General features: G+C 48.4%; 1 protein-coding gene and 1 non-coding gene across 3 annotated transcripts in view; both read right to left on the minus strand.

Annotated features, from left to right (window-relative positions):
• GNL3 (G protein nucleolar 3) overlaps positions 1–23,940 on the minus strand; it is an 88,159-nt gene that overhangs the window by 41,429 nt on the left and 22,790 nt on the right. Inside the window, exons 6-8 of one of the 2 annotated variants that reach the window (XM_029599453.1) lie at positions 23,797–23,932; positions 11,811–11,914; positions 1,497–1,632 (exon numbers count right to left, since the gene is read on the minus strand). In XM_029599453.1, coding sequence (XP_029455313.1) covers positions 1,497–1,632; positions 11,811–11,914; positions 23,797–23,932 — 376 coding nt within the window. Of the gene's footprint in view, positions 1–1,496; positions 1,636–11,810; positions 11,915–23,796; positions 23,933–23,940 lie in introns of both variants that reach the window. The other variant, XM_029599451.1, reaches the window with a different exon arrangement.
• On the minus strand, positions 23,649–23,726 carry LOC115091413. Its single transcript, XR_003856715.1, has one exon. It is a non-coding gene; the product is annotated as a small nucleolar RNA SNORD19 (small nucleolar RNA).

Here is a 23,940-nt window from a genome sequence, read left to right on the forward strand (position 1 = left end):
AATCATCGGCTCAGTGTGCTGTGGCAATCAAAAAAGCAAACAATGTTAGGAATTATTAGGAAGGGAATGCTGAATAAAAAACGGAGGATATCATAATGTCTCTATCGGTATATGGAGAGACCGCACCTTGAATACTGTGTACAATTCTGGTCGCCACATCTCAAGAAAGATATAGTTGCGATGGATAAGGTATAGAGAAGGGCGACCAAAATGATAAAGGGGATGGAACTGCTCCCTTATGAGGAAAGACTGAAGAGGTTAGGGCCATTCAGCTTGGAGAAGAGAAGGCTCAGGGGGGATATGATAAAGGTCTTTAAAATCATGAGAGGTCTAGAACGGGTAAATGTGAATCTGTTATTTACTCTTTCGGATAATAGAAGGATTACCAGACACTCCATGAAGTTAGCATGTAGCATATTTAAAACTAATTGGAGAAAATTCTTTCACTCAATGCATAAATTAAACTCTGGAATTTGCTGCCATGGGATGTGGATAGTGCAGTTAGTGTAGCTGGGCTTAAAAAAGATTTGGATAAGTTCTTGGAGAAGAAGTCCATTACCTGTTATTAATCAAGCTGACTTAGAAAGTAGCCACTGCTATTACTAGCATCAGTAGCGTGGCATATATTTAGTTTTTGGGTACTTGCCAGGTGCTTGTAGCCTGGATTGGCCACTGTTGGAAACAGGATGTGGCTTGATGGACCCTTGGTCTGACCCAGTATGGCAATTTCTTATGTCCTTTAAAAGCTCAGCCAGTAGGTGAGTTAACACTAGAAGCACTCCAAGCGAGGCTTGTGTGCAGCATCTACCAGCACAAGGCTTGGGAACTTAAACCACATCTCTTGCTCGGCAGTGCTACTGTTGGACTTTCAAGCTAATCCTTGATTAATATGGTCCCGAGGATTAACCATTTACATTTATTGAGATTTATGAATCGCCAAACACTGAAATAGGCCTAGGCGATGTACAAGAGTAGAAGCATAAAATAATAATAAATCATAATACAATATATAGAAAGTTAAAAACTATATAAAATGCATTCAAAATATAGGTAAGACAACTGATAAACTAAAATTAAATTCTGTTTCGGCCATTTTTTTGCACACGTTTCTATTTTATTGAATTGTGTTTTGTTTGCATTGTATTGTTTGACTGGTTTTATGTTTGTTTTTTTTATTGCTTATGATTATATGTAAACTGCTTAGCATGATTTTTCTATTATAAGTAATATATAAAAATGTTTAATAAATAGGTAAATATTAATGGAGCAGTCTGGCAACTTATCTTTATAAGATGTCATGCGATCATGATCTGGGCATCAGAATTTAATTTCACTTTGTATAAAACAAACATCAGCAAAAAGCCCTGTTCTAGCCCTAAATGTGCTTCTATAACATTTCAACAGTAAACAAAAGGAGCCCTTACAAAAAGAGACAAAGTTTGATGGACTTAGGTTATACAACTTTAGATGAGCCATTAGAAATAAGACACTCTTACCTACTACTCCAACTTTAATAACTTGGTCTTGGGAGTGGCAAAAGCCTTTAAGAAGTTTCATCAGAGCATCACCTCCCAAGCAAGTGTTACCTCTAGATATCTCAACACGGCCCACTTTCATTTTGGGCTGCTTCTCCTGCTTTAAAACAAAATATTACAGGAAGAATTTAGTGCCATTTCAAGGTTTGCAAACACATTCTATGCTTCAAGGAATGACTCAATAAATCAGACCCTTTAAAGCACACATCTAAGTTTCTGAACATTCATTGCCAGAACACAACACTGGGGGACTTTCTTCATCCAAGATTCTTTTTGCTGTATCAGGTTTCCAACCTGAACACCTCTGAACACCCTTCTAATGGAGAAATTACTTACCTGATAATTTCGTTTTCCTTAGGGTAGACAGATGGACTCAGGACCAGTGGGTTATGTGCTCTTCTGCTAGCAGATGGGAGACAGTCAGATTTCAAAGCTGACGTCACCCTAGATAAACCCCTGCAGTGACCTCAGCTCCTCCGTATCCTCCTCAAAAAGCCATTGTGGGTCTTTGCATAAACAACTTGATTCAACTGATTCCAAAAGCTGGAGACCACCAGTGCACTCAACTAAGTTAACGCCGACACCAGACTAACTGCAGGTGTCTTGAACTAGGAGTAGGCAACGGCTTACCCGTATTTGTTTAGTCTCGCGGTTCGCTTTCTGGGGTCGCCGTGGGCGGGATGCTGAGTCCATCTGTCTACACTAAGGAAAGCAAAATTATCAGATAAATAATTTTTCCATTTCCTAGTGTGTAGCCAGATGGACTCAGGACCAATGGGATGTATAAAAGCTACTCCCGGACAGGGCGGGAGGCTGCCCGTGGCCCACTTAGTACTGCCCTTGCGAAGGCTGCATCTTCTAGGGCCTGAACATTCAGGCGGTAGAACCTGGAGAAGGTGCGTAGGGAGGACCATGTCGCCACCCGACAGATCTCGGCAGGCGATAGCAGCTTGGTTTCTGCCCAAGATACTGCCTAGGCCCAGGTAGAATGAGCCTTAACCTGCAGTGGTAAAGGCTTTCCTGCCTCTATGTAGGCTGCCTTGATTACTTCCTTGATCCAGCGGGCTATGAGTGCCCACGAGGCCGCTTCTCCTTGTTTCTTCCTGCTATGAAGAACGAACAGGTGATCCGTTTTGTGCACCAGTTCCGATCTTTCCAGGTATCGCACCAGGAGTCTGCCGATATTTAGATGGCGAAGAAGGCAGGAGTCTTCAGAGTCCTTATGTTCATCCGGAGATGGTAGGGAGACGGCTTGTTTCATATGAAACTCGGAAACCACTTTCGGTAGGAAGGAGGGGACAGTGCGCAGCTGTATGGTTCCAGGGGCCAACCTAAGGAGTCAGGTTTGAAAGCGGATGTCACCTAGATACACCCCTGCAGTGACCTCAGCCCTTCAGTATTCTCTTCAAAAGCAGTTGTGGACATACTATTGAAAAAGCTTGAATACAATTTAATAACTTGATTAAAACCTTGATTAAAAAACAGATAACCCTAACTGCACTCAACCAAACAAACGCAGAATCCCAGCAAGATTAAAGATGACTTGATCTAGGGATTGGGCGATGGCTTACACGTAACCTCTTGGAAATAGATATCCACTTCACAGGCGATTCCTTGGCACCGTTCTTGGGCAGCCAGGGGTGGGATGCTGCGGTCATCTGTCTACACTACGGAAAACGAAATTATCAGGTAAGTTCTCCATTTCCTAGCATGTAGCCAGATGGTCTCAGGATCATTGAGATGTACAAAAGCTACTCCCGATCGGGGCAGGATGCTGCCCATGGTCCCGACAGCACTGCCAATGCAAATGCTGTGCCTCTCGGGCCTGGACGTCCAGGCGATAGAACCTGGAGGTGTGCAAGGAAGACCACGTCTCCGCTCAGTAGATGTCGACGGGAAACAGTAGCTTAGCTTCCACCCAGGATACGGCCTGAGCCCTAGTGGAATGAGCTTTAACCTGAAAAGTAACATTTCTTCTTCTAAAGGCACCTCCCACATCTGCTAGGAGACTGAGAGATACTGAAGGGCTGAGGTCACTGTAGGGGTGTATCTAAGGTGACGTGAGCTTTGAAACCAGACTCAGTCTCCATCTGCTAGCAGGGGAGCTTATAACCCATTGGTCCTGAGTCCATCTGGCTACATGCTAGGAACTACAAATAGTTCCATGCCAAGGGACCCGACAGTTCCTGAACGCTCCAAACCTTGCAGACTCAGTTATCAGTGATGAATACCTGTACAACCTAAGTATCAAAACGTGCCCCCCCCAAGTACTCCAGGACAACATGAGCAGAAGTGAACTCTTGGAGAATTTGATCAACCAGTCCACGTTTTGTAAGAACTGCACAACTCGAGGAGTCACCCATACCGCCTCCTCGTGCAACGCTGTGTGGATTAACTAGTCACAGATATGGGTGCACTGTAATCCCTTCTCGCCAAAAAGCCACCACTACCATGACCATAACCTTGATAAATATACATGGTGTGGCCACAAGACCAAAGGGTAGTGCTCGGAATTGGAAATGTTCTTGCAGCATGAAAAAATGCAGATAACTCTGGTCCTTTATTTGATTCGGGATGTAAAGGTAGGTCTCTGTCAGGTCCAGTGATCACAGAACTCCCTGTGATGAACCATGGCAAGGACAGACCATAGCGTTTTCATGTGGATACAGGGAACCCCGCAGACGGTGATTCAAGTCTTGAGATCTAAGATGGGCTGAAAAGACCCGTCCTTTTTGGGCACTAAGAAATAACTAGAATGACGGCCCTGACCCCACTCGGAAGTGGGTACCGGAACCACTGTCCGCAGGAGCTGAAGTTTTAGGAAACTTTCGTGGATGGCCTGTTTGGCCACAGCGGACCAGGGCAACACCAGAAAGACATTGTGAATGAGACAAAGGTTGAATGTGTGCCCTGAATGGAAAATATCCAACATCCACTTGTCAGACATTATCTGGTTCCATTTCCTGTAAAACTCCTGCAGGCGTCCTACAGGAATCACCAGTAGACCCATGGGCCCTCGGGAGGTGGTTCTGCTGGCCCCTGTATACCAACTGCTTTCAGTTCTCTGCCTCCTTGTTCCACGAAAGGACTGACCCTGTCCTCTTGGCCTGAAGCACACTGTGGAGGTGGCCCCAACAAACTGCTACCCTCAGATGGTACTGAGGCGCCCAAAATGTCCTCCTCTGCTCCCTCTATAAAAGGAGCAGCCTTTGTCCTCTAGTATGCGCAGGGGGTTTGGGTCTCCGAGCTTCTTCACCACAAGTCATCCACCTAATTCTAAAGCCCCAGTAGCTGATGCACAGTGTATGAAAAGGCCACAGACTGGGAAGAGCTACACAAGTCATATAAAGCATCCGCCAAAAAGGCAGTCGCAGACTCCATCCTGGCCACCTCCTACTCTCCAGCAGCTGCTGGATCTAGGAAGGGAGAGCCCATACCACCCATAGCTGAACAAATAGAAATCCGGACAGTCATCAATAATGAAATAAATGCGAGAAAGGTGGCTCCATCTTCCTGTCCTGTGGATCCTTCAAGGATGTACCCCTTAGCACCAGAATGGTGGTACGCTTGGTGATCACCGTCACCAGGGCAGCTACCACAAAGTCATGAAAGAATTTCTGCACCGCAGCTAGTGGAAGAGGATAAAATCACTGCAGTAGGTTATTAGCCCGAAGACCCAACTCCAGGGATTCCCACTCACCCAGCATCATCTTCTCCACCTCCAGGTGGAGAGGGAAAGTGGTAGTGGTTTTTCGCTTTCATTTGCTAGTAGAATCCCACTTCGGAGTCTTCTGCAGCTGTGACTTTTCCAGTTGAAGACAAGTAATCACACTATCAAAGAACTTCTTTCATCTCAGTGAAAGAGACAAATCACAGAATCGGCCTCTGGAATAGGAGCAAGCTAACCTCCCCAGACAGTCAACATCTGCTGGATCATCAAAATTTCCCGGGTCCTCCCAAGGGCTATAACTCCGGTACCTACATCCCAGGAAAGTACAGGGCATTATTTCATCGTACACAAGGAGGGAAGTTTGTTTTGCCCCCATCCTGGATATCAAAAGCGTCAATCGTCATCTGTGGATAATTCACTTCCGCACGGAAACTCTTCGCTCCGTCATAATGGCTGTACAACCGGGAGAGTTCTTAACCTCTCTGGACCTCTTGGAGGCCTACCTTCATATCCCAATCTGTCAAGACCACCAACATTTCCAACACTTTGTGGTACTGGGCCGCCATTATCAGTTCCAGGTGTTGCCCTTCGGCCTGGCAACCACCCCCAGAACATTCTCCAAAATTATGGTGGTCGTGACAGTGGCACTGAAGAAAGAAGGGATCCTGGTGCACCCTTACTTAGACGACTGGCTAATCCAGGCGAAGTGGTTGGAAGAGAGCCACCATGTGACCAGCATGTCAGTGTCAGTGAAACTTTCTCTGTCTCCATCTGCTGGAAGGGAGGCAAAACCTAGGAGTCTGGACTGATCCTGGTATGAATAGAAACTTCAAAATCTGACATCATACCTGTTTTAGTAAGTTCTTTCTAGGATTTGCACATGTCTAACAAGATAAAAGTCTCTGAACATCTAAATAGGAAAATTAGTTCTTACCTGTTAATTTTCGTTCCTGTAGTACCACGGATCAGTCCAGACCGTGGGTTGAGCCTCCTGTCCAGCAGATGGAGACAGACTAAAACTGAAAGGTTATCCTATATCAGGACAGAGCCTACCCTGCAGCCCTTCAGTATAACCATTGTCAAAGCAGATAAGAACTAAGATAACCCAGAAAGAAGATCAAGCAAGTAAACAAGACTCAAATGAGTAACAAAACAAACCAATTATCAACAAGGAATGGACTCTGTAGACACTCGCTCTTGCATATCCTTGGTCATCAAAACAGATGCTTCCGGTGTCCATAAGATAATGATAAGTGTCATACATCCAGAGACCTGTAGGAAAAGCTTCGAGTGGATGGCAGAAAAGGAAAAAACCAGGGAAGGGCGTCTGGACTGATCCGTGGTACTACAGGAACGAAAATTAACAGGTAAGAACTAATTTTCCTTTCCCTGTACGTACCTGGATCAGTTCAGACCATAGGATGTACCAAAGCTTTCCTAAACCGGGTGGGACCGAGATAGTCCCGCTCGAAGCACCTGCCGACCAAAAGAGCCAAAAACCGGTGCATGCACATCCAGCCAATAGTGTCGAGCAAACATATGCAGGGATGTCCACGTAGCGGCCCTGCAGATTTCTTGCGGAGAAACAGATTGACTCTCCGCCCAGGAAGTAGCTTGAGAGCGCAATGAATGAGCCTTTAGGCCATCAGGAACTGCCCGGCCTTGACAAAGATAGGCCGAGGAAATTGCCTCCTTCGACCACCGAGCAATAGTAGTTTTAGAAGCCGGTTTGCCCCGATTTGGGCCACTCCAGAGGAGAAAAGATGATCGGAGACCCGAAAGTAATTGGTGACATGGAGGTACCGAAGTAAAACGCGCTTCACATCCAGCCTACAAAGATCGCCACCAGCGGGACCCGCAACCTCCTCGGGAGGAAACGCAGGAAGCTCCACCGACTGGTTGACATGAAAAGCGGAAATGATCTTCGGTAAGAAAGCAGGAACCATTTTGAGAGAGATTCCGGAATCGGAAAAGCGCAGAAAGGGCTCCCGACAAGACAACGCTTGAATCTCTGAAACCCCCCGAGCGGAACAGATAGAAAAGAGGAAAACCGCTTTGAGCGTGAGATCCTTTACCGTAGCCAGACAGATGGGCTCGAACGGAGCCACACAGAGAGCCCGAAGTACGAGATTAAGACTCCACGACGGGCAAGAGGAGTGGTCGGGTGGCTGTAAGTTTTTGACGCCCTTCAAGAAACGAACCACTTCCGGGTGAGATGCCAAGGGATGACCTTCTACCCTACCGAGGAGGGAGCTGAGAGCGGACACTTGCACACGCAATGAACCGAAGGAGAGACCCTTGGAGAGACCCCTTCTGGAGAAAAGAAAGTACCAACGAAATCGGAGCGGATAGTGCCGAAACACCCGATTCCGCACAGACAGTCTCAAAGACTTTCCAAACGCGTACATAAGCCAGAGAAGTAGACGTCTTACGAGCCTGCAGAAGAGTGGATATGACTTCCTCCTTATAGCCTTTACACCTCAGGCGTCTCCGTTCAAAAGCCAGGCCACTAGACAAAAGTGATCTGCCTGGTCGAAAAATACGGGCCCCTGCCGAAGCAGACGAGGAAGATGGCCGAGACGAAGAGGCCCGTCCATTGCCAGGTTGACGAGATCCGCGAACCACGGTCTGCGAGGCCACTCAGGAGCCACCAGAACAACTGGCCCCTTGTGGAGGTCTATTCTTTGGAGAACTTTTCCCACCAGAGGCCACGGGGGGGGGGGGGGGGGGGGGGGGGGGGGGGGGGCGACATGTAGAAGAGGATGTCTGCAGGCCAGGGGAGAGCTAGAGCATCCACTCCCTCCGAACAGTGCTCCCGCCAGTGATTGAAGAATCTGTTGGCCTTGGCATTGTGCAAGGTCGCCATGAGGTCCAGGTGAGGGGGACCCCACCGGTGGACGATCAAATCCATGGCCTCGTCCGAGAGCTCCCACTCTCCTGGGTCGAGACACTGGTGACTGGGGAAATCGACTTGCACATTTCTCCTTGCCCGCTATGTGGGAGGCCGCCAGGCAATCCAGATGACGCTCCGCCCAGGCAAAGAGCCGTCTGGCTTCCAGAGCCACCAGGCAACTCAGAGTGCCCCCCCTGTCGGTTGATATAAGCGACCGTGGTGGAGTTGTCGGAGAGTACCCTCACCGCCTTGCCGTGGATCAGGGGCAGAAACGCCTGGAGGGCCAGACGCACCGCCCGGGCCTCCAGCCGATTGATGTGCCAGCGGGACTGAACTGGGGACCAGACCCCCTGCGTGGTTTGAGACTGGCAGGCTGCTCCCCAGCCGGAGAGACTGGCATCAGTGGTCACCACAATCCACTGTGGAGTCTGAATAGGCATTCCCCGCAGAAGGTGGGAAGTGAAAGGCACCACTGCAAGTCTGCGATGGTAGAGGCCGAAAGTGGGAGAACCGTCTGAAACTGTTCTGATACCGGCTGCCAGCGGGATAGCAAAGCTCTCTGTAACGGACGCATATGCGCAAACGCTCAGGGGACGAGGTCGATGGTGGAGGCCATAGTTCCCAGAACCTGGAGGTAGTCCCATGCCGTTGGAAGTGGAAGCGAGAGAAGATTGCGCACCTGGTCGATAAGCTTGAGAGCTCGAGCGCGAGGTAGAGACACCTTGCCGATCCGAGTATTGAAGCGTGCCCCCAGAAATTCCAACACCTGGGAAGGCTGAAGATTGCTTTTGGCAACATTGACTATCCACCCGAGAGAGGTGAGGAGAGTTAATACCTGATCGACTGCCTGGTGGCAGCGAGTCTCCTACTTGGCCCACAAGAGCCAGTCATCCAGATAAGGATGGACCAGGACTCCTTCTCGGCGGAGAGCAGTCGCCACCACCACCATGACTTTGGTGAAGGTGCGCGGCGCGGTGGCCAGACCAAAGGGTAACGCCCTGAATTGAAAATCCTGGTTTAGGATGTGGAAACGAAGATACTTCTGGTGATCGGGGCGAATCGGAATGTGTAAGTAGGCCTCTGTCAAATCGAGAGGCAAGGTATTCGCCAGGATGAACCGCCGCGATGACCGCTCTCAGGGTCTCCATGCGAAAATGCGGTATCTTGCGGGCCCGGTTGACCCTCTTGACGTCCAAGATCGGCCGAAAGGTTCCTTCCTTCTTTGGAACTACAAAGTAGAATACTGGCCTGTGCAGAGTTCCTTCTCCGGAACTGGGACAATGGCGCCCAGTCTCAGGAGACTGTTAAGCGTTTGGTCCACCGCAAGGAGAGACTATGAAGAGGTCCGGTAGGTCTCGAGAAAATTCTAAAGCGTAGCTGTCGCGGATAATCTCGAGAACCCACTGGTCCAACGTGATTTTGATCCATTCCTCGAGAAACAGGGAGAGACGACCCCCCAGATTGGGAACAGAGGAATGGATCGACCGAATTTCATTGGGAAGCGGGCTTTGGGGATGTATGCTGGGAGGCCCCCTTGCGGAAGGGCCTGCGCCCGCGGAAGGGCTGAGACCAAGATTGAGACCGGGAAGAATAACCTCTAGAGGAGCCACCACGCCCCCGAGGAGTATATCTACGTTGTCCCCGGAACCAGGAACGGGAGGGCACGAACGCCCGAGAGTGTTTCGGTCTATCCTCAGGCAGCTTATGGACCTTATTTTCCCCCAAAGAGTTAATAAGCTGCTCAAGGTCCTCTCCGAAGAGCAACTTACCCTTAAAAAGGCAGCGTGCCCAACCACGCCTTGGATGACGGGTCCGCTGACCAATTGCTCAACCAGAGGAGCTGTCTGGCTCCTTATGCAATGGCTCCTTCCAATCGTTCAGCCTGCTCCGCCTCTGCAGATGGGAGGTCCTGGGTGCAGAGTAATTTTTGAACCCACCTAAGGCTTGCCTGCTACATGAGACTGCTGCAGATAGTCGCCCGAACTCCCAAGGCCAAAACCTCGAAGATACGCTTAAGATGGAATTCAAGCTTACGATCCTGAACATCCTTTAAGGCAGTCGCCCCAACCACTAGGATAGCTGTGTGCTTGGTAACCGCGGAGACAGAGGAATCCACTGTGGGAATTCGCAACATGTCCAGGCAGTCTTCCGGTAGGGGATAAAGCTTGTCCATAGCCCTCCCGACACGGAGCCCCGCTTTGGGAGATTCCCATTCCCGAAGCAGTAGCAATTTATGCATAGGGTGAAAGGGAAAAGCAGAAGTTGGAGCCCCGAGTCCCGCCAGGACCGGGTCCATGTGCTTTGGCAGTGCAGCAGTCAGAGTATTCGCCGGGGGCCCCTCAATCCCTAGCTCCTGAAGAACAAAATGGATGAGGGGTTCCAATTCCTCCCTCTGAAACATACGGAGAACCCGGGGATCATCCCCTTCCGGGGGGGGGGCAGCATCCCCGCCAAATCCAAACCTGGATCCTTATCCAGAGTAACCAGGGGAGTCGGAGGATCAGGAGGGAGGGGCCCCCGGCACCACCCGCACCGACCCCTGTCCCTCTGGAGCTGGCCGCAGGAGTTTGGCCGGGAGGGGGCCGGGGGAAGGGTCCTCCTCCTCCTGCAAGCTGGTCAAATAGGATTTGTGCATGAGAAGCACAAACTCCCATGAAAAACTGGGCCTAGCCTTGCCTGAGGGTGGTGGGGGGAGACTCCACAAAATTCGACTCCTCAGCGCCGGGCAGCCCTGAATCGGGAGCTGCTGAAATCCCCAAAATGGTCACCGTTCCTGCGGTTTGCCGACCCGGGAACGGCTTGGCCATGCATTGAGAAATGCGACCCCGGGCTGATTTCATCAGCGTTCCCGAGGAGGGACCTTCCTCACCCGGCAAACAAGAAGAGCAGAGCCCCTCGTGCAAAACACATTGAGGGCTCACCATAAGCTATGCAGCAATGTGATCTCTGCCTGCTCTGTGAAGAGGAGCCGCGATCGCAGCAGAAATCAGCTGATTCTAAAAACTTTGCTGCCGACAGGAGCGGAGGCAGAGAAACGAACCCTGCACGCTCCCCTGTACACAAGACCCTGGCTGCCAGCTTGGAAGACAGTGCAAATGCCTTCAAAGTGCAGGAGGGGTTTGGAGCCCCCAAGGCAGCTAGGTAAGGGGGGGGAGGGACTGGAGTACCAGTTTTACCCCCCAGAGGATCACCGGGTAGAGAAACAGGGCTTAGGCTATGCCAAACATAAGGGGCCAAGCCCCCCTAGAGCCAGGAGACAGACCTGTCTCCTGAGAAAAAGACAGACAAGAGTCCAAAAGTCACTAATTTTTTTTTTTTTAAGAATTTGAAAGAAATTACTACTTGCTTGATCTTAAGAAAGGAAAGTACCCAACAGGGAAGGGGCTGACTAGCCGAGATCAGGGAACCGCAGGTTGAGCTGAACCATCTGCTGGAGACAGACAGATACTGAAGGGCTGCAGGGTAGGCTCTGTCCTGATATAGGATAACCTTTCAGTTTTAGTCTGTCTCCATCTGCTGGACAGGAGGCTCAACCCACAGTCTGGACTGATCCGAGTATGTACAGGGAACAGCATTTTTGAACTGGTTTACTTCAAAGCTGGATACTGCATTTTTCACAAGTTTAAGAATTTTTGATTCTTTCGTGTCCTAACCCAGCCTCATGTTGGATCAGGTATCACAGTGATAGCAGCATCCTAAAGTCGGTACTTACCAGGTTTCTGTCCTGTAACTGCGTCGCTGCCTTAAAAGCTATTGTTGGAAGCTCCTTCCTCAGAGACTGCAACCATTTCTCTAATATGTCCTTGGGCACCAGATCTGGAAAGTGAAAGAAAGCAAATGTTGCTTACCTGATGTAACAGGTGTTCTCACAGGACAGCAGGATGTTAGTCCTCACAAATGGGTGACATCGAGGATGGAGCCCACCACGGAAAACTTCTGTCAAAGTTTAAACAGAACTTTGACTGGCCCCTACTGGGCATGCACAGCAAGGCACTGACCCTGCAGCCAGCAGGGGTCTCCCTTCAGTCTGATTTTCAAAGCTACAGGCAGTGCCTAGAAAGTAAAAATAAAACAAACCCAACACCGCGGGGAGGCGGGCGGGTTTCGTGAGGACTAACATCCTGCTGTCCTGTGAGAACACCTGTTACATCAGGTAAGCAACATTTGCTTTCTCACAGGACAAGCAGGATGGTTGTCCTCACAAATGGGTGAGTACCGAGCTGAGGATGTCCCGACTTGCACCAAATGTACCCAACGGTGTGCAGCAAGCACAATAAGTGAGGAGAAATTTGGGAAAGGGCATCCGCACCCAACCGGGTAGGTGGAAGGGTGTTGGTACATCAGGTTGGAAAAAGGTTACGCAAGACAGACTGGCCGAAGATGGAGTCCTGTCTTCCAGCTTTGTCCAAACAATAATGGGCTGCAAAGGTATGGAGAGAACTCCAGGTTGCAGCTTTGCAGATGTCAGGAAGCGGCACCGATCGAAGGTGTGCCACTGACGTCGCCATGGCCCTCACAGAGTGTGCTGTAACACGGTCTTGAAAAGGAATGCCAGCTCGCTGATAGCAAAAAGAAATGCAGTCCGCCAACCAGGAAGAAAGAGCCTGCTTACCCACAGGTTGTCCCAGCTTATTAGGATGGAAAGAGACGAATAATTGAGTGCTCTTCCTATGGGAAACTGTACGGTCTAGGTAAAAAGCTAGAGCTCGTTTACAGTCTAGGGTATGCAGGGTCTGCTCTCCAGAGTTGGAGTGGGGCCTGGGAAAAAAGATAGGTAGTATGATGGATTGATTGATATGAAACTCAGAAACTACCTTAGGTAAAAATTTAGGATGAGTGCGGAGTACCGCCCGGTCCTGCAGGAGCTTAGTGTAAGGCGGATAGGTAACTAGGGCCTGCAATTCACTAACCCTGCGAGCTGAAGTGATAGCCAAGAGGAATAACACTTTCCATGTGAGATACTTTAACTCACAGGAGTGCAGAGGTTCGAAAGGAGGTTTCATTAGACGACCAAGAACCAGGTTAAGGTCCCAAGATGGGGCCGGAGGACGTAAGGGTGGCTTCAGATGGAGCAAGCCTTTAAGAAAACGGGTTACTAGGGGTTGTACTGAAATAGGGACACCCTGTACACCTTTATGGAAGGCGGCTACCGCACTGACATGCATTCTGATAGAAGAGGTTTTAAGACCTGATTCAGAGAGATGCCATAAATAGTCCAAGAATTTGGAGATTGGACAGGAAAGGGGATCAAGGGACTGAAGTGCACCATGATGTGTACCTTTTCCATTTGTATGAGTAAGACTTTCTTGTGGAAGGCTTTCGTGAAGCTATCAGGACCCGAGAAACGGAATCTGAAAGGTTGAAAGGCTGAAGGACTAACCTTTCAACATCCATGCCGTCAGGGACAAGGCTTGGAGGTTGGGATGGAGGAGGCATCCGTCGTTTTGAGTGAGCAGATGCGGGTCCTTTCCCAGAGGAATGTGCCTGCGGATGGAGAGATCCTGGAGTATTGGAAACCATACTTGGCGTGGCCAGTAGGGTGCTATTAGGATCATGGTTCCCCCGTCGTGGCGTAGCTTCACGAGAGTCTTTGACACAAGAGGAAGTGGAGGGAATGCATAGAGCAGACCGGTTGTCCACTTGAGGGAGAATGCATCCCTCGGCTGAGAGTGCTGGCTCCGAATGAGAGAGCAGTAATCGTCCACTTTGTGGTTCTGAGGGGACGCAAAGAGGTCTATGCGGGGAGAACCCCACTTGTGAAACAGAGAGGTCGTTACCAGAGGATCGAGTGACCACTCGTGTGGTTGGAAGACACGGCTCAGCTGGTCTGCCAATACATTGTCTACTCCCGGCAGGTAAGTGGCCCTGAGGTACATGGAGTGGGAGAGGGCTTCCGCCCAGATCTGCGCAGCTTCCTGACACAGAAGGAAGGAGCCTGTGCCTCCCTGCTTGTTTATGTACCACATGGCCACTTGGTTGTCCGTCTGGATTAAGATTATCTGATGAAAGAGATGATCTTTGAAAGTGCGGAGCGCATAGCGGATTGCTCGAAGTTCCAGGAAATTGATCTGGTGTTCGGCTTCCTCTTTGGACCATAACCCTTGGGTTTGAAAGTCGTCCACATGGGCTCCCCAACCGATGTGAGAAGCGTCGGTGGTTAGGATTACTTGCGGTTCCGGTGGAAGAAAGGGTAAGCCCTGAAGGAGGTTGACCTGAGTCGTCCACCAGGTTAAGGATAGGCGCAGCGCTTGTGTGACTGACTATGGAGGACAGAGGCTGAAAAGCTTGAATCCATTGGTGTCGTAGAGTCCATTGTGTTACTCTCATGGCTAGTCGGGTCATGGGAGTGACTTGAACCGAGGATGCCATGTGTCCTAGGAGAATGAGGAACTGGCGAGCCGTGGCAGTGTTCTGAGACTGGAGCTGGCGAGCCAGGGACATTAGGGTGTGGACTCTCTGAAGAGGAAGGTAAGCCTTTGCCTGTAAGGTGTCCAAGTCTGCCCCAATGAAGGATAAGGTTTGAGACGGGACTAAGCAAGATTTCTCGTAATTGACGAGAAACCCTAAGGAAAGGAGTGTTTGAATTGTCAATTTTAGGGAGGATTGAGTTATCTGCTGGGTGGAGGCCCTGATTAGCCAATCGTCCAGGTATGGGTAGACGTGGACACCTTCCTTCCTTAGGAATGCTGCTACCACTACGAGACATTTGGTAAAGACTCGTGGGGCAGAAGCTAGACCGAAAGGTAGGACACGGTATTGATAATGGTCGTGGCCTACTAGAAACCGCAGATATTTGCGATGGGATTGTGTGATCGCAATGTGGGTATAAGCGTCCTTGAGGTCGAGAGAGCACAGCCAATCCCCTCTTTGTAGCAGAGGGAGCAGCGCGCCTAGGGTTACCATTTTGAATTTCTCTTTTTGAAGGTATTTGTTGAGGGCTCGAAGGTCCAAAATGGGACGTAGTCCCCCTGATTTCTTTGGTATTAGGAAGTATCTGGAATAGAATCCCGTGCCTCGTTGAGAGGGAGGAACGGGTTCTATAGCATTTGATTGCAGAAGAAGGGATACTTCCTGTTGTAATTGAGCCAAATGGGTGGATAGACTCCACGCTTGAAGAGGCGGGGAGTCTGCCGGAAGAGATATGAAGTTGAGGTGGTAACCCTGTGCGATAATTGTTAGCACCCACTGATCTGAGGTGATCTGCAACCAAGGTTGTAAAAAATGGTACAGTCGACCTCCTACAGAGATGTCCGGAAGAGGGGTTTGGCATGTGTTCCCTACAGGGGAGTCAAAGTCCAGCCGCCGGCCCAGGAGGAGGGGCTACAGTAGGCCTTTGTTTCCTAGGCTGACGCGGCTGAGGCCTAGTAGAGGATCGAGCTGGACGAGGCCTGGCCGATGGAGGATAATAACGGCATGGTCGAAAGAATGACTTCTTAGAGTCTTTCTTTTGCGGTTGCTTGGAGGTCAGCTCAGGTGGGACAGATGAGAGTTGTTTCAACGTCTCATGGTGGTCTTTCAACTCCGCCACAATCTGCTGAATTTGCTCTCCAAACAAATTATCGCCTAAGCAGGGTAAATCAGCAAGACGATCCTGAACCTCTGGGCGAAGGTTGGATGATTTTAACCAAGCCCAACGTCTGGCTGAGATGGCTGTGGCTGAAACTTTTGTGGAAGCATCGAATATGTCGTAGGCAGTCCTAATCTCGTGCTTCCCTGCCTCAAATCCCTTGTGAAGAAGGGCTTGAAGCTGCGGTTGGTATTGGTCTGGTAACGTGTCAGCATAGTCTTGCATCTGCTTAAGGATGGCTCTGTTGTACTGAGTCATATAAAGTTGATATGAAGCTATGCGTGAAATCAACATAGCTCCATGATACACTTTCCGTCCAACACTATCTAGGAACTTGTTGTCCCTGGTAGGCGGGGTAGAAGAGTGTGGCTTAAGACGCTTGGCCTTCTTCTGCGCGGACTCAACCACAACAGAGCGATGATCCAGTTGAGGTTTTTGGAAACCTGGTGCTGACTGGACAAGGTAGGTGGAGTCAGCTTTTTTGTTAACTGGGGACACTGATGAAGGAGATTCCCAGTTTTTCTTGAGTAGATCCAAAAACACCTGGTGTATAGGGATGGAAGCGATGATTTTTGGAGCATCCAGAAATTGAAGGAGTTCCATCATCTGGTGTCTGTCATCAGCTTCAGATTGTAGTTGAAAAGGTACAACTTCTGACATCTCTTTCACAAAATTAATGAAAGAGAGATCCTCAGGAGGAGATCTTTTTCTACTCTCTGTAGGAGATGGAGGCGAAGGCAAATCCGTGTCAGAAGATGTATCATCATCATCACCCCAGGTATCGTAGGGATCAAGTGGGGTTTGTAACCCTGATGGACCTGGCTGAGGCTCTAAAGGCATCGATGGAAACCGAGGTGGAATCTGTGCCGTAGGTGGAACCAGAAATGGCATCGATGGCTTCGGTGCTGTCGATGGAATCGGTGCCTGGCGTGGAATGGATGGAACCAAAGGATATATCGGTGGAGATATACCAGAAGGCACCGATGGAACCACCCCGGAAGGAGGAATCCGGAACGGTGTTTCTCCTGCCGATGAAAATCCAGTCGGAGACGGTGGTGTTGTCGAAGGCACTGGAATCACCGATGGAAGGGCCGTCATGAGCGCCTCCATGCGGCTCAGTAGCGGTGCTAGCGCTTGTATCAACGGCTCGGTGGTCGGTTCCCTCCTCGGTGGCGAAGCCGGTGCCGGTGTCGGTGCCGGGGGCGGCATTGGAACCGGTGCCGGAGACGGTGCCGATGGAGGTTGCAATTTCTTCATCGCTTTCTCGATGGCCTCCTGGACCAGCCGGTCCAGTTCTGCCCGGAGACCAGGGGTAACCATACCCGGCTCGACGGGAGAGGGAGGCTGAGGCAGGGCCGGAGGGACCACCGTAACCGGTGGGATCACGGCCCCCGCACCCCGGGAGGGTGAGGGTTTCCTCGATGCCTGCGAACGAGATGTGGAGGGTGTCCGGTCTGTTCGCGGCTTCTTTGTCGGTGGCTCGGCTTGAGCAGAGGTCGATGGCTGTGGATCCTCGACAGGCCGAGATTTGTGCCGTCGATAGCGGTGCTTTTCCTTCCGATCCCCTCGCCCATCCGGGGAAGGGACGGGAGTCGACGGCCGAGAAGCGATCGATGGCGGACGGTCACCGGAGGGTTGACGGTGATGGTACAACTTCGACGGTGCCGGTTCCGATGACGTCGATGCTATCGATGGCGTTGGGGTGGGTGCATGGAAGAGGAGCCCCATCTTCTCCATCCTGGCTTTGCGACCCTTGGGTGTCATTAAGGCACATGTGGTGCAAGTCAGGACATCATGCTCACTACCCAAACACATCACACAAACCCTGTGGGGGTCTGTGATGGACATAGTCCGGGTACAATCCGGACAACGGCGGAACCCCGTTGCCATGGCCTGAAGCCAAAATTTAGGCTGGGGATCGGTAAGTGCCAACAGGCCTCAAGGGCCAAATTCGACGGTAGTCGATGGAAAAAGGCAAAAAACTTACCGGGTTCCGTAAGATGACTAAAAATTTGTCGAAGGGAGACCCCTGAGGGGCAAATTTTCTTAGGAAATTAATTTCCAAATTCCTGTCAGGAACGTGGTTAGAGAGCTCCTTTCACCGCGTGGCAACTGCTGCGCGGAAAAAAGAAGACTGAAGGGAGACCCCTGCTGGCTGCAGGGTCAGTGCCTTGCTGGGCATGCCCAGTAGGGGCCAGTCAAAGTTCTGTTTAAACTTTGACAGAAGTTTTCCGTGGTGGGCTCCATCCTCGATGTCACCCATTTGTGAGGACAACCATCCTGCTTGTCCTGTGAGAAAGTTATTACCACAAAATGTACTTGCCACAAAGTGGGAGATTACCTAAATGTTTATTTATGCCAGCACTTGTCATTTTCCGTGGCTAGATTAAAAGTGAAATCACAAGCCGTAATTAACCCCACCCTCCTGGTGTTAGCGAGGTGCCCATTTTAAAACCTTGCAGGTTGACGCTAGGGAATTAGCACGGTTGCCCTGCTATGCCGTTTACCAGGACTCGAATCAGCCTTTTCAACACTGGCTGAACGACACAAGCTGCTCGGATTGTTTCCTCTCCTCGATGCAGCTTATGCCTGCCTCTGCTATGAGCTGTAGTTATCCCCACTCTCTTGATGACGTCTGTGAGATGCCGGTTTTAAAATCTTGGGGCTAATGCTAAAGGCGCCCAACAAATGCACGTCTTTGTAAGAAAAATCTTAGCAAGTTTACACTTTCATACAGGAAGGTTTGGGTCTTTGTGCTGATTATTGTTTAGACTAGTTTGAGTGGTATTTGAAGTATATTAAGGATTTATGTCCCCGGGGATAATGGGTGAAGCCATACTTGTCATTCTTGGGCAGGGTTATTATGCTGGGATCTCTCACTATAATGGTCGCCAGACGGCTGAAGATTTTATGCCTAAACGTAAATTATCTCCCTGCTCTCCTCCGAATGTTTTGACTTTTTATTTTAATAGTCAACCAAAACTGAAGAAACTTCTGATTATTATCTGCTTAAAGATTAAACTAGATGCATTTTGCGTGTCTAAAACTTGGTTTTTGGAAACCCACGTTTAATGAAGCAGCATTTTACTGCCTCTATTTCCACTGTAGGCCAAATCAAAGATGAGGGGGGTCTTTTGATTATTGCTAAAGCTTCTGTGAATTTGTCTAGTGCTCAGAAAAGCTATTTTCCATTTTGAAGTATTAGTTGTGTCAACCTCCTAAGTGGGGTGTTTGCTTTATAGTCCTCCTGGGTTTCTGAATGTATCACCCTACACTGATGGATGTGCAATTAGAAATGATAGCAAAAATGTAATTGTCCTAAGGGATTTTAACTTGCACCTTGATGTTTATCCTGTGTCAGAAAGTTGTGAGCTTAAATACTTCGAATACCTTCCCCAACTCAGCCATACTTTAAGATGTGTTTTTTCCTGAAGAATGATTGCCCTTTAGTTAGTCAGGGGTATTCCTCTTTCAAAAGTTAAATTATTTTATTCAGTTTAAGGTTCAGTTGCCCAATTTGTCTAATAGTATTCCATCTTGCTGTCATAAAATTCAGAGTAGAAGATGTATTGATGTTGAGTGTCTGTGAGGAATGGATGCCCAAATTTAATGAGGCTTCCGTCACTGACATGGACTCTGCCATTTTAAATGTCAGGGGACCACATCAATTTTTAAATTTGATTGCTCCTTTAAGAAGTGATGTAAGAGTTAGAAGAGAGCTCAGAGGAGGAGCAAGGGGAGGAGAACGTAATCAGTGTATTAAATGATGCTGGAAGTAAAAAAAAAAAAATAGATGAGGCTACATATCTGAATATTCAACAATTATAGAGCTAAATTAGATCAGGCCATAAAAAAGGTACTTTTCTGCCTGCATACAGGCTGCTCCTAGTCGATCTTGTGAGCTCTTCTGAACAGTTACAGGATCGACAATGCACCCAAATAATCAATCAGATTATCCTCAATGGCAAATATGACTTGTTTGCAACATATATTTTCAATAAGATAAATGTATCAGCTTCCAAATTTTCAGCTGGAACTGAGGTTTCCAATGAAGTATTAGAGGAGAGTAGGCACTGGAATACCATTGAAGTTTCTACATCACAACTTTCTCAAATTGTGGCAAACAATATTTTGCCATCAAAATTCTTGTTCTGTCATCATGAAAGCATTGTGTGAAGATCTTAGTACATTTTTCACTTGGTTTGTGAATGATTTTATTGGTAGAAGGAATAGTCCCAGATCTTTTTAAAATTGTCAGGATGGCTACTGAAAAAAAAATAAAGAAATAATATACAGAATGTAGTCATCTGACGATAAAACTGTTGTCTAATCTCATCACCTTTTTTAGCAAAGGCTTTCAAGAATGTTTTCAAACAACTGACTGAGTTTATTGAAGAGCAAGAGCTTCTAGGTGGATTATCAATTCAAATTTAGAGCTACATATGAGACCTCGCTGCTGTCTTGCCTTGGTGTTTTATCACTGCGGCAGTAGCTTTTCTTCTGGTCTTGCTGGACATAGCCTCAGCATTTGACACAGTAAATTGTACTGTTTTGTTGCAGTGCTTAAAGCAGTCAGGTTTATCTGCAACAATGTTCAAATGGTTTTCTTCATTTTTAGATAAGAGATTGTTTCACCGACTCGGCAGCAGCACCAGGGGTCCAGGATAGTGCCAGGAGGAGCAGTGACTATTTTTGGCGCCGGCCACGGCACCAGCATAGCACCTTCCAGTCAGCATGGGAAAGTGTGCAGGGCCGGCACTTTGAGGCGATCGCGCCTCAGTAAGGTCTCGTGCTGCTGGAGAGGAAGGGTCCTCTGCAGGAGGCACACTTAACAAGCGTTGCACCAGGCTATCTAGTCCTTTTCAGGAGGCCCTGGTTACTTTCCCTTTCCCCTCTGTCAGATTTTTGGTGCTGGGCATGGCAGCAGCATAGTGCCTCCCGCTCAGCGCGGGAGTGTGTGCAGGGCCTGTAGTATTGAGGCGATCGCGCCCCAGTAAGGCCTTACAGTATGCTGTCTGTGCTGCTAGATGGGCAAGTCCTCTGTGGGAGGCACAGTTGCCATAAGCTGTGCCCGGTTATCTGGTCTCGTCCAGGAGGCTCCTGAGGGGGGTGGGGGAGGGGACAGTAGCCACGTTGACTGCGTGGGGAGCAGTAGCAAGGGAGTTGCTCTCCCTTCACCCTCTGTCCTATTTTTGGCGCCTACCACGGTGGCAGCATAGCGCCTTCTGCTCAGCACAGGAACGTGGCAGGGCCTGTGGTTTGAGGTGTTCGCGCCTCAATAAGGTCTCGTGGTGAGCTATCTGTGCCTCTGTGGGGGGGGGGGGGGGGGGGGGTTTGAAGGAACCTCCGTGGGAGGCACGGTTATCAAATGCTGCATCTGGGTGTTGGGTTCCATTCTGGAGGCCCTGGAGGGGTCAGAAGAGATGGCGGACATTTTGAATGCATGTGGAGCAGTAGCTTGGGAGTTAGACTCTCCCCTCATTCCCAGTCCCCAGTGAAGTTTCACACCGGGGAGGATTTGAGGAAACTAGACGGATTCTGTGGGCAAGGGGGCCATTGAATCTGAGGAGTTTTCTTCAAATTTTGCCCTTTTGCTCTATAGGGGTTTTAGGGCATGGAAGGAAGTGTCAAATAAATGAGCGTCCTTGCAGGGATCCCATCGTTCAGCTAAGATGCCAAAAGCGGACACGTCCACATAATCTGGGGGGATTCCTTGGACTTGAGCTGGGAAATCTGTCTGGTTCGTTTTTGGAGACTTTGATCATTTCTGGTGGGGATGGTCCCCAAGAGGGGTCACAAGATCATCCAGGCATTGTTTCATGTGGGAGCAGGATCTGGGGGTGACTGCATCTAATAATCTTAAGGTGGCCAAACAGATGTTACCAAAAGCCAAAAGATGCTTGGGTGTATAGGGAGAGAATGGTCAGAAAAGAAAAACAAGGAGGTGATATTGCTGTAAAATGTTAAGCTTACTCTGTGCTTATGGCCAGGGACACAAGAACACTCAGACTCAGTAAAAGTATAATGGATATTTATTAGTCAATATAAGTGTTCTCGGGAGATGCTGAGTACTAGATGCCCTCAGGCTTTCGAACTGTCTAGCATCTCCCCGTATACAGAAAATGATCCTTGTTTTATAGATTACATTCAAATACAGGGTAGAAGGTTCCAGAGAATTGCATGACTGCCCAAAGGATCATTTACATAAGTTGTGATGTCAACTGCATGATTAAATCATCGCTAACTATCCCTGATTGGCTTCCCAGGATGTGTAGCCCATTTCCCATGACTTTCTTTGTTCTGGTAAACTCTTGCTGGTCAAGACAATCAACACGTCTGTAACTGTGTGGATTACAAACTCCTGAGAACAGTGCCTGAAGCTCCCCTGTGGTGACTCTATGAATAGACATCACCTGTCTGGTGCCAGCTTGCCTCCACAGATATCCAGGGACATTCTGTAAGTCACTCAGAGTCCATTCAGCCCAGGCAGGCCAAAGACACGCAGAGGGTTCTGGGGATTTCTCCATTTTGGTTCAGGCATACTTCTCATTTCCCTGTTGTGCCACTTACAAATGGCAAAGTGGCACACCCAAGTACCAGAGGTGAAGACAGAACGGTGAAAAGTGACTATGGCAAATGGGCTAAATGTGTAAGCTAACAGCTAACCTTGAGTGTGTTATCCCTCTAGATCCCCCCCTAAAGTAAATGAGACTCATAGGCAGACACGCACTCTTGAATTGACAAATAATAACAGCATAACTAAGTTTCACTAGGTAGCCATTAGTAGTGAAGCTGCAAGAATGACTACATTATAAAGAAAAGAAACCTTATGATAATAAGACTACATATGTTAACTTTCAGAGCCAGGTAATTATATAATAATGTTGCAGTAAAGATAAGAACAACAAAGAGAAACCAGTATGAAAGTATTATTTTTCTCATAATACTTGTTATACTGGGCATGTTTCTGCATGGAATACTGTCTCATAATGAGCAGCAGAGACAGGAGTGGAAAGGTATAAAACAGCAGAAGAAGAAGAACAAGAAGTGCGAATGTATAATAAAAAAGAAAAAGAGCATTGGAAACAACCACCAAAAATCATAATTGCAAAAATAGCAAAGAGGAATATAAGCAATGTACGCAACCAAGAAAGTGAAGGGAGCCAGGAAAATAAAAAGGAAAACCAAGAGTCAGCAGAAGAATTCACACCACCTTGTGCATACATAATGTGAGATATGTTCTTCAGCATCTCCGTAACCTAAGACATGTTATGGTCATAGGTAGCAGTGGGAATATAGGTACAGCATGCAGTGCCAATAATAACACAGACACCTCCCTTTGAGGCAAGGATTGAATCTAAAGCTAAACGATTTTGCTGAGCCATGACAGCAGTAGCTTGTAGTTCAGAGTTGAGAGCATTATTTTTTTTTAAAAGTATAAATGTATAAAACCAGATGGAGTCTATCCAGAGTGTCTATGAAAATGGTCAATGGTCTTCATTATAAAGCCAATGGCAACAGACTTAAAGATCTAAGCATGTATAACCTAAAGGAAAGGCGGGATAGGGGAGATATGACATTTAAATACCTCCAAGGTATCAATGCACAGGAGAGCCTCTGTCAATGGAAAGAAGGCCCTGAAACAAGGTATCATGGGAGGAGGATGAAAAGGAGTAATCTAAAGAAATATTTATTTACACAGAGAGGGTGATGGATGCAATGAATAGTCACCCTATGGAGATGAAGGAGGAAAGGACAACATCTGAATTCAAGAAAGCATGGGACAAGTACATTAGAACTCTGAAGGAATGATATGAAATATACAGCTGAGCAGTAGTTGTAGATGGGCAGACTGGACAGGCCACATGGTCTTTTTCTACTGTTAAGTTTCTAGGTTTACCTTGTTGCTCCTGTGTACATGGTGTAACCCTACCTCACAAGGCAGAGATAATTAATCTGCACAGGTTACCTGTGCTAATGTCAAGAAAGTGAGAGATCAGAGTTGGATCTTACAGTCTTCAGTGGCATGTCAGACTGCATTAGATATTTTCCTCACATCTACTCACCATCACGGAAAAAAAAAAAACAAAACTGGTCACTGAATCTTATTTGTACATTTTAGTATGCTCACCAATTTTGTTTAAAACAAAAAGTAATTTTTTGTTTCCTTCAGACTGCAGAACCGCTTGTTCCACCTGAGGACATCTACAGCCCTGAGGATCCCTGGCGTCCAAGACCTCCAGAACGACATCTGATGCTGCAATCACCTACAAAG

Source organism: Rhinatrema bivittatum, chromosome 4 (assembly GCF_901001135.1).
Source record: "Rhinatrema bivittatum chromosome 4, aRhiBiv1.1, whole genome shotgun sequence".
Lineage (NCBI taxonomy): Eukaryota > Metazoa > Chordata > Amphibia > Gymnophiona > Rhinatrematidae > Rhinatrema > Rhinatrema bivittatum.